The 11133-nt window shown below is 42.9% G+C and overlaps 2 protein-coding genes across 2 annotated transcripts; one reads left to right on the plus strand and one right to left on the minus strand.

Annotated features, from left to right (window-relative positions):
• The first annotated feature begins 336 nt into the window (after positions 1-336).
• On the plus strand, positions 337-1382 carry LOC133012038 (insulin-like). Its single transcript, XM_061080002.1, has 2 exons — positions 337-526; positions 1237-1382. The coding sequence occupies exons 1-2, from the start codon at positions 337-339 to the stop codon at positions 1380-1382; spliced, it is 336 nt and encodes a 111-aa protein (XP_060935985.1).
• A 447-nt stretch (positions 1383-1829) lies between these two features.
• Positions 1830-10278, minus strand: hmmr (hyaluronan-mediated motility receptor (RHAMM)). Its single transcript, XM_061079974.1, has 20 exons — positions 10184-10278; positions 9836-9934; positions 9658-9743; positions 9476-9553; positions 9167-9355; positions 8966-9052; positions 8728-8839; positions 8581-8646; positions 7758-7831; positions 7597-7667; positions 7146-7513; positions 6916-7055; positions 6588-6823; positions 5131-5247; positions 4817-5008; positions 4016-4729; positions 3562-3634; positions 2573-2749; positions 2291-2450; positions 1830-2172 (listed from the first exon to the last, which is right to left on the minus strand). Exons 1-20 carry the CDS (start codon positions 10227-10229, stop codon positions 2162-2164), a joined length of 3096 nt encoding a protein of 1031 aa, XP_060935957.1. The 5' UTR covers positions 10230-10278; the 3' UTR covers positions 1830-2161.
• Positions 10279-11133: the final 855 nt, after the last annotated feature.

The raw sequence follows: 11133 nt of genomic DNA on the forward strand, positions 1-11133 counted from the left end.
GCTCACTTCAAAGCCCTTATTTTGAGTTGGGGAATTGCTGCGTGCTTTCAGTGTTGTCTTTGTGCTATTATACTCTCAAGGCCTGGAGCTATGTGGTGGAATATCATAGCAAACACACGTCAAACGTCTATTTCCAGAAATATAGGGGTCTTGTTGTGCTCGAGAATCAAGAAAGATCAGATCAAATTTAAACATCACTTCACCCTTTACCCCTCAACCAGCAGGCCCAGAGGAAATCTCTATTAATAGATGGATTTTGGCACAACTCTGTCTTTGAAGTGCCATTTCATGTGTCAACTTTCCCTATTTGTGTTCTTCCCTATAGGTCTCTGTCCTATGGCCAGGGTAGCATGGGCGGTGTCCTTGATGCTGCTGCTTGTGCTCTTCTCCCGCGGGGTGTCCTCAGCCCCCGCCAAGCACCTGTGTGGCTCCAGCCTGGTGGACGCCCTCTACTTTGTGTGTGGGGAACGGGGTTTTTTCTTCAGTCCAAACCGACTCTACAAGCGGGATCTGGAACATCTGCTCGGTAAGCTTGTGTTAGCTCTGGGAACAGGCGTGACTCTTTTTGTTTGACTTTTGAGAAAGAAGTTGTAATTGTTCCCTTGATGGTTGGAGTTTAGAAAGAAACAGCACGACATTCCCCCCTGAGACCTCAGGCTGGCTTTGTGTCTTTGCGGTCTCTGTGCACCATGTTCACAGTTCAGACTCTGTCTAATAAGAACGCCAATTTGGATGCTAGCTGGAGGAAAATGTAGAGGGACAGCATGTTGGAAACTTTACTGAACTAAAACTATGTATTTGTACAGACCATCATTAGTGTGCAAAGCCTCACTGCGGCCTCTTTTGAATTCAGTGCTGAAGCCAGACTTGTGGTTTCTCATTGTTGCTTTCAACGTCTATGATGTGACAAATCCAATAAACGCGAATCTTGTGAAATCCCCAGTGAAAGTTATTCCCAAAATGCGTTATTTGGATCTTGTGCCTCAAACACTCCTTTGATGTTTTAAAGTTAACTTCCAAGGTGTAAGCTATGACATGTCTCTCTTGGAGCTCCGTCATATCTCCTCTTGACATGGATACCAACAAGACTAAACGTATAGTGGAGATCAGATGACAGTCATTAAGTCTCCATTACAGCGTGAACAGTCTAAATGTTAGTTTGAGGAATCAGAGGGGTTTGTGAAGCAGCAGCACGACTTAACATACAGCTAACTGCAAACTTTCTCCACTTCACAGGGTTCTTGTCAAAAAGAGCCAAACAAGAGCACCAGCCGCAGAGAGCTCTGTCTGGCCACATTGAGGCCAAGGTGAAGAGAGGCATCGTGGAGCAATGCTGCCATAAGCCATGCAGCATTCACTACCTTGAAGGCTACTGCAACTGACTCGCCACTCCATGATGAGCAACATTCATAGCTTGTAAAAACAAAAAGTCCTGAAGTCAATTTGTGGCCCATTACTTGCTGGCAATGTCTTATCAAATGAAGGAAATAAAGCTTCATGACCCATAACCCAAGGCTCTTCTTTGCAAAGATGTGAATTGTGAGCTTGTAGCTGGTATTTAGAGTGGGTAATAGATGGGCTACCATAGCCCTCTGCTGTGCCACAACCTGTGGCTGCAGTCCTAGAGTGCACTCTACTGGCCGAGGACGGACATGGCCAAGAAGACACATGCAACAAAGGCTTTGTACACTATTTTTTAAGATATATTTGGAAGGCAAATAAATCTCAGAAACACTTTGTTTAAGAAGAGTATTAAAATCTGTCTTTATTTACAAACAAGAAAGGTTAATAAAGAGCTACTCCACATGAAGTGGTTATTAGTTCTGTTGCTATAAGATTTCAAAAAAAAAAGTTACAAAGATAAAATTCCAAAATGCATTTTACAGTTTTATGCCAACAATGCTTTTTCTAAGCACTACAGACTTCATCTATCTCCTCATTATTTTCGCACACTGCTTCCATACTCACATTTCTTTTTATAATCTAAACGGATAAATCCTCAGGCTCATTATGTAACAAACTGAGTACAAAAAGCTGTAAAGCATCGACGTGGGAATGCAGAAAACACTCGTTAGGCGGTTGGTTAAGTATTCAAAAGTCCAAACCTTAGAAATTAACACTTGTCAGCCAATTAGTTCCCAGTTCTTGAGCTCCATTACTCCTAATGATTCCCTGACAAAACAAACAGAGAATTAGGCAAAATAAGATGAAGAGCATGAATAAAAATGATACTGAACTGTTGTGTCTGCTACTTGTCATGAGGCCAATGAGAGGTCAGCGTGCCGCTTACCTTCTTTAAGAGGTTCATTGGCTTCAGTATGCCTGTTCTCCTTGTCGTGTTGGAAAGCTTTGCAGGGATCAAACCTGCTAGGCGCACCGGGCAGCTTTGACTTCAGCTGCTCCAGATCACTCTTCTGCCGCCACACCAGGGAGCGGAGCTTAGACACCTCCTATGTAGAAACACATGTATATACACACACAGTCAGGACGAAGGGGGATAAAGAACATGTGCTTAAGCTGTGTGTGTGTCTGTGTGTGTGTGTTAATGATGCTCCCGTATCCCGTGTTTTACCTGTTTAAGGGAGATGTTCTCCTCTTTCAGCTTCATCACATGTTTGATCTTCTGCTTCTGGTTATGGTGGCCCATCAGGCGAACGTACGCGTCAGACAATTTGTTAAACTCCTCCTGGTTAACCCCGTTCTCATTGAGCAGTGCATTTCGCTCTGCTGCAAATGCGTTGAGCTGCTCCTGAGGTCACATCAACATCATGGTTTTAACTTTGTCAGTAATTTTGGTTAAACTTGCATGAATTTATTGTTTTGACCACTTGGTGGCAGTGCAACAACCTGAAAACATAACAAGGAGTTAGGAGTTGAAGTTCAGGTCACCTGACAAATGGCTACAAAAGCAAGACCCCAACATACCTGGAAAAAATATACAGCTGTTCACCAGTAACTGTATTTCAGATAGCTCTTATTTTAGTTTGTTCTAGCTTCTTTTCAATTGGTTATATGATGCCATAAAAACAGAGTAAGATGTCATCATGATTGGTAGCTGAGATTGCCATGGGCCGGGCGGGTGTATCACATGACCCAAACTCCACACCATAATCACTACTGTGTGGATTCCAAATGCTTCCACAATGATGTCACCAGAACAAGATGGCCGCACCCGAATCCAGGACTTTATGAATTTATTTTTGTGTTTCCCGTGGAAAGGGGAGATGTCTTCCTTATGTATTTACAGTCATTGCTCTTCACTACGTTCAACAGCTTAGTGCTAAATTTGTTTGTCTGTTCTGTGCTGAGCTTATATCATATCGCACAGTGCGTTTATCCGTTTCTTTTATGTGAACTGTGCAGGAGCTGGAGAGAAGTCAGTCTGATTCAAAACAGTGAAATTGTGTCTTGTCAAATGAAAAACACGAGCTGAAAGACACCAAAAAGCTCCTTACAGGCAAGTGGAATGGATTTAGGTTTTCCTCACTAAGCTTTCACATTACACCTTTTTTTCTGTAAAGAGATTTCACATGTGACTTCATTGATGTGGAAATGACTGACCTGGAATGGCCTGACTTTTGCAAACAGCTCTTCGTATTGTTCCTTCCAGTTTTCTGTCTCTGATCTCGGGGAGCTTTGGAAAAAAGGAATGAAGAGTTTAAATCAGCAAATATTAAATAAACAGATAAAGATGAAAACAGACTCCATTTGTACCTGGCATTAAAAATGTGTTTGGCATCCGTATTATATCTGGATATGATTTTTAAAAAGGTCTCCAATGTTTACAATGAGATCAAATTATTTCCAGCCTCAGTTATTGTATGTGTTCAATTTGGTCACATGGCGGCTCTAACCAGCTCTAGAGGTGGTTTGGCCAATCAGATAAAAAATCTGTCCACAATGCATCTTGGTTGCATTTACACTAGTTCTATCTCTTTCACATGGTCAAACTCAACCGAATCACTCAAAACACTTTTAATGCCAGGAGTTAAAGAGGGAACACACACTTATATACCTCTCCTGTTGCACTTCAGTTATTTTTCTTTGTAGTTCGTGTCGCTGCTCCTCCATCTCCCACTGCAGTGTCACCTTCTCCTGAGAAAGTAATTCCACCTGCCCCTGCAGTGCCCGTCTGTCTTGTCGCTGTTCTTCCAGCTCGCACCGCAGGGCCTCCGTGAGATCTAATTGGGTCTGGGAGCTCACGTACTCTTGTTTGACATCATCCAGGCGAGACTGAAGCCCATTTCTGTCCTGCTCGGCCACGTGTAGTTGATTTTCAAGAACGAGCCTGGACTGCTCTTTGAGCTGAACTTGAGACAGAAGACTCTCCTTTTCCTTGTCTGCTCTCTCTAGCTCTGCCTGTAGTCTGAGCACTTCTGACCTGACCTGCTGGTGGTCTTTCCTTTCAACCTCCAGTGTTCCCATATTCTCCTGACGGGCTGTCTGAGTTTTAGCTCCCTTTTCTCTTTCTCGTTGGAGCTGATCCATTATTTCCTTTTTCGCCAGGCTGACCTCCTCAAGTAGTCTCTGTGCCTTTCCCTTCTCATTTTGGAGCCGAGTAACACTTTGACCTCTCTGTTCCTCGAGCTGCCCCAGAGCTTCTTCTCTCTCCTTTGTCTGCAGCTGGAGCTCCTGCTGCAGCTGACTGATCAGGTCTGCATGATTCGACTCCATGGCCTTTATCTCCTCAGCTCTCTGTGCCAGCTGAGTCTGCACCTCCAGCAACATTCTATCCAGTCAAGGGAAGAAGAAACTTAAAAAGGTGGAAAATTGACACTTATTCCGAACCCAGGCTGAAAGTGAATTTAAAGCTTACCTTGCATTCTCCGCCCTGGCATTTTCTTCAACTAACTGTCTCTCCTCCAGCCCCTCCTTCACTCTCTTGATCTCCTCTTCCTTCTCTTTAACCACTTTGTCCATCTCCTCCTTCATCTTCTGGGTCACTCTCTCCACCTCCTCTTCTAGTTCTTTCTGTCTGTCCTCTTCCTCCCTCAGAGCGTTTTTGGTGCTGAAAAATCAGACAAGCGCTCTGAGAAACATACACACTGACAGAATCTTCAGCTACAGGTAAATGCCAACACAAATCACACTGATTTTCCACAAGTACTGACACTGAACTCGAGCGCTCACCTTTCAAGCTCTGTGACAATGTCTCCCATCCTGCTCAGCGAGATTGTGTGCGCTTCCTGGAGTTGTCGCATTGCAGCTAAATGCTCCTCTTTCAAAGCTGCCACATCATAGCTCTTACTGAAATTGGCAAGCAAACGTTTGATGTGTTAAAAGTAGGTTTGTGATTTCAACACCTAGTGTCATAGAGGCAAGACATGTGTCATCATTTTTATTCCTTTTTTTTTCATCTTCTAATAGCTGTATGAGAGAACATTATTGAATGAATGATTTGGCATCATCTTGACCACTGAGAAATTGTGATAGAACTTGCTGCAGCTGACATGGGCCTGAATGCCCACTTATAAACCAAACTACATTTAGTTAAAAAATTTACTATTTTTGTTGAGGAAAATATGCAGGAAAAATATGATTACACATGAACTCTAATCTGGCGTCATCCCGTCGCAACTGGGAGTGAGTGTTGGATAAAAGCCTTAGCAAGCAAGCAGAAAAAATCGTTAAATTATTGGATAGATGGTTTAAATTAGCTAAAATGTATAAAAAGATTATTGAAGGCAAAAAATAAGTAAAGCTAAAAATAAAAAACATAACAAGAAATAACATACCGAGCTAAAAGTAATGGCTTAACAGCTGAAATGGTTAGTTCACAGTTAGGGTTAAATAGTAGATACTGGCAGCTCCTGCCACTGCAGATGGTTGTAAAACAATTGTAAACTTTACCAAAATATTTTGAAATCCCCTTATAATTAGTAGTGTTAAATAATAAATTTTAAGCAATATGTATGCAGCATGATGGTGATATCAGTGAATAGATATTTGTTGAGCTCGTCTGACAGGGATGTGTTGGTTTGACTCACAAAAAAGGCCTGGGAACCTCTTGTCAAATAAACTGACAAACTCTGTTATGAAATCACAGTCAGTTGCAGCTGCACATCAGAAGTCTGCCAAACTCAGTTCAAATTTGACACAAGAGATTTGTAGAGTGTCAAGCCAGCTATTTTTTCTCTCCACCAGTCTCCGTCCTTCTGTACTTCGCTCTCTAATAAACCCCCCCACAACACGTTCCCCTCCATGAACCCTGGTTCCCCTCTTATTCCGAAGACGAGGTAGTGAGGTGACTTGCAAACTTTAAATTGCTCAGACACAGAAATAGACAGTCTGTGTCAAACCTATGATGGACTGCCAACCTGTCAATTATTTTTCTCTACATTAAACTTTGTGTATGCTGGGACGGTTTCCCAGCTGCTCAAGACTCAAAATAGAAACACAGGCTGTCACAACAAAACCAAAAATAAATATTGTATTATAGGTGGAGTCAGCAAGACATCTTTTTTACAAGTATGCATTTCAAACTCCACATGGATTATTGAGCTAAAGCGATTTAGAGGACAAAGTTTCACCTTCACCGTTACTTTTCTGTGAACAGTTATCAGTGCACTTTCCCTTTAGATGCTCACCTCTCCTGCAGTGCCCTGGTATCACTCAGTTGTCTCTCCAGCTCACTGTTTTCGTCCTGTAGCTTCTGGAGGGCCTCCTGACTTTTCTCTGCCACCTCCAGCCTACTCTGATCCTGCTCCTCCAAGAGAGCAAGTTCTCCCAGCAACTCCTCCATCTCCTCCTTCAACTGTCTCAACCGCTCCTCCGACTCCTCCCGCTCCTGCTCCAGCAGCACAGACAGGGAGTCTACAAGTGCCTGTGGAAAACAGGTAAGAGTAGGTTACAGCTTTAGTGTCAGGGCACTAATTTAAAATCAATTTGCCACAGGAGAGAAAATGTATGTGTAACCTTTTCTTTTGTCAGTTCCTCAGTTAGAGCACCATGTTCCTGCAGAAGCTGAATTTGTTTCTTTTTCTCAACCTCCTGTAGCAAGCTCAGCTCTGTCTTTAACTCCTGCACCCTCCTCAGCCCTTCCTCCTGAGTCTTGCCTAACAAAATTCATACAAAACATACATCACATCACTGTAAATTAATTTTGGCGATTAAAATGCACAGTAACAGGATCTTGGTGAACACACTTCTCTCTTCCTCCGAGTAGAGACACCGCTGTTCAAGATGAGCCACTCTCTCATCCAGCTCCTTCTCCGTCCGCCTGAGCACCTCCCTCAGTCTGGCGAGCTCTGCCTCCTGCTGCCGAACTGTTGCTTGAGAGTCGTGAACTTCTTGGTTGGCAAGTTTTATTTGCTCCTGCATGTCGCCCACTGACTTTTGCGCAGCCTTGAACTCCTGCTGCTGGTTCTCCAGTCTCTTCTCGACCTCCCGTAAAGCATCCTTTGACGCCTTCAGCTCTTGCTGGAATACCCGGGCCTCCTCCTCTTTGTGTCTCAGCAAATCCTGAGTGGTTTCAAGCTCAGTTGCACGCTGCTCCAGTTTGGTTTCTAGTTGCCTGTGGAGAAGTGACAAATAAGTGCGTCACAATGCACAGTTGGGATCTAACTTGCTTGGAGAAACCATTAGGTATGTGCTTACTTTGCCTCCTCCATATGGGAACCTGCGACAGTATTCTCCTGTGTCTTTTCTTTAAGCGTTAAGCGAAGATCCTACAAGCACACAAGCAGATAAACGTTGTAATTCACAATGATTGTCCACTTTGGGATGATTTGCTCATATAGGCTTTAAAAAAAACAAACCTGGATCTGGTCATTTGCAGCATCCAGGTATCCCTGCAGGGCTCGGACCTCCTCCTTCAACTCCAGTATCACAGCTGGAAAACAACACAGAATTATGGGTAGTAATAAGCAAGCAATCCCCAGAACACAAGCAAGAATTATGTTTTCTGTAACCCTTATTGCTCCTTACAGACATGCACTGAACTCCAGATAACCTCTGGACATTCTCCAGAGGGGCTGTATGTGAGAACGCGAATGACCAAGCCTTCTGATAATAAAAATAAATGTGAATGTCTGAAAGACCCGATATGAGAACACAGCAGGAGATTCAGTGCAAGCGAGTGGACACCGAATAAGAATACAAATACTTTGTGTTGAAAAAGCAGTTTCATACGCATAGAAGACACAGACAAAGAGGTCATGAGAGCTTTGATGTTGCTGGTGTTGATGGGCTGTCAACAAAAACACATGATCTCCGCAGCTAAATTGATACATTGCGTCCTCTGTCTGCGGCTCCAGCCCCCACCTGAGCCACTCCGGAGAATCATGTGTTGTTGTGAACACGCCTTAGCAGAGAATCTCCCGCTGTGTTGTTCACGTGTGAAAAGCAAACTTCAGAGAAAGTCCGGACCTAATACTGCAGATATTCTCTGGTGTTCATGCCGGACCATGGCTTTTACTCTGTGTACATCAAGGACAGTACTAGGGACATATGTGCAACTTTATGTGAGGGATACTTGCAGAGAAATCTGGCAACTAATCTAAATAAATTGGAGTATGTTATTTTTTTTACCGTGATTGGTCAATTTGAAGTGTCAAAGGAAAACATACCAAAAGAACTCACCATGTAACCTAGCATTCTCAGTCTCCAGCTCTTCATTTAGAACTTTTGTTACTTGATGGAGGTCCTCTATAAAACAAAAAAAGAAGCCCTAATTAGTAAATCTACCCATTTGTCTCTCTTGTAGAACTATGTGTACACAATTCTTACCCAGGTCTCTGTTTTTGTCCTTGAGAGCTGTAACAGAAGCCTTGGCAGCTGAAAGGTCCGTTTCCAGCACCATCAGTTGACCCTCAGTGTTAATCTGCAGGACACTAAGCTCCTGGAAACACAAACAGATACAGTTTACATCAGTTCAGAGTAAAGCAGATTAATATTTACGTGTGAATAAATAATGAATTCCGTATTTTGCTGAATAATGAAGGGAGAACATGAACACAAGGCATACCTCACTTTTCACATCCAGAGCGTCCCTGGCCTCCATCAAATCCATTGTTAGTGAATTTATTCTTTTCTTTGTAGTGTCAGCAGAAACCTAAAAAACATGTACTTGGTCACAGTTTTTGTGGGACACTGTTGAGAAATACTAGAAATTATTTTAGAACCCAAGACGGGATTTCTGAATACATTCAATCCAAATAAAACGAACCTTGTTCTTTAGAAACTCATTGACTTTCTTGAGCTCAGCTCGCTGTCTTTCAAGCGTAGTGACACTGGCAGAGAGGCCCGTCCTCTCCCTGACCATGGCCAGCAGCTTGGCCTGCACCTTCTTCAGCTCGTCCTCCAGGCCCAGCAGCGTGCGGTCCTGCTCCCCTCGCTGCTGAACCAGGGACCTGATCTGTGAGGATGCAAAGGGTTTGACAGTGTAAACATCTGCTGATCTGGCAGTAAACCAGTCATCGTTCATACACCACAGATCAATAGGAGTGACCAATAATCACAGGGGGATGGAACGCACCTCTTTCTCCAGGAGCTTCTGCTGTTTCAGCTCCATGGAGAAGCCGTTCTTCTCTTTCTTCACACTTGACCCTTCAGACTGAGATTTGACCAGACGTAGAGATGGATGATTTCATAACAGTTGCATAAGGAATGGTGATAAATGAGTGGTGTTATTACAAGTGGGAGTTACAGATAACTTACAAGACCATCCACAGACATAGTCCTGCGGAAAGGTGACTGCAGGAGATTTCTGGTGGGCGATGGCGGTGGCAGGAGAACCCCAGGGACTGCAGACACAAGGGGGCATTGTGGGTCAGATGATACTGTGTTCATTTAGTTTTTCTCCACTTGTTGAATTGTGCTCATTCGATTTACCCACCCGCCTTTGCAGTTCTGAACCGATCCGACTTCTCGAAAGACACAGCTCCCTTCAGGTCCCCGGGTTTAATCTCATAGGTCCCCGGCGGAGGAGCACAACCTTCGGCCACAACAAGCACAGTGTTAGCCGAGTTAGCATCAAACAAACACCAATGCCACGTCCTGCTTCTCTGACATATCCAACCAACGTCAGCTCGTGTTATTTGTGGGTCTTTCACTGAAGGAACGATGAGGATATCAGTCTGTAAGGTTAGCAGCTGCAGTAACAGCAGCTAACATGAGCTACTTCTCCTGAGGGAGGACAGTTAGCCAACATGCTACTAGCTGCTAGTATTTAGACGTTACTTACCAACGTTCTCGTTGAACCTTTTCAACGGGGCTCTGGAAAAAGACATGTTAAAGCCCGAGTGTGTGTTTTAATGCTAGTTTGAAATAAACGGATAATTCCTCCTCGTCTGTCACTCGCAACAGACGCTTCGCTGCTGAAATTTCAAAATAACGTCCTACGTACGTTGACGTGCGTGTGGCCAATAGGCGGCCAGGATTTTGTCTCTTGTGACGCCGTCCCGCCTCCACTTACGTCATCTCGTAGTATTCAGATTTTCAGTCAGCTCCACAGAGCTGACAAGGAAATAATGTTTATCTGGGTGTATTAGTTAATCATTTATATTACTTATATTAATAATATATTTAAATATATCTGGGTTAATTAGCTAATAATTTATATACATTTTATTCATAATATATTTAAATGTATCTGGTTTTATTAGTTAATCCTTTCTTAGGAATCTGACCATTTAAGTCTCTACAATTCCAGTTATGAAACTCTGGATAATATATATTCCCTTCTATTTCATATTCATTGTGTTTATCATCTGATTTATGTTTAAAATGTTTAAACTTTTCTAAAGATAAAACCTAAATTAATATGTTACAGAATTTAGGCCAGGCATGTGAAGAAATTGGAGTTTTGTTTTTCATTTTTCAGAATAAATTTGAAATGATAAAAAAGTAGAAACGTCAAGAATAAAGTCAAACTGACAGAAGAGCATGATGGCCAGGTCTAAACTTGTTTCTTATGCCTGGCCCTAAAACTCTTCTGTACACGTGTGTGATATATCACCTTTTAAAATTCCATCATGCTGTTGGACCCCCCCCCAGAAATATCACCAACATGTTGTCCTCAATGGCAGTGTGTGTAAGTGACTGCGAGTCCACAAATCTTTCCCACTAATTCAGTTATTAGAAGAACTTGAAGAGACAAGTCTGTTGACAACTTTAATACTGCACTTAAAGGTC

The sequence above is a fragment of the Limanda limanda genome, chromosome 10 (assembly GCF_963576545.1).
Source record: "Limanda limanda chromosome 10, fLimLim1.1, whole genome shotgun sequence".
Taxonomy (NCBI): domain Eukaryota; kingdom Metazoa; phylum Chordata; class Actinopteri; order Pleuronectiformes; family Pleuronectidae; genus Limanda; species Limanda limanda.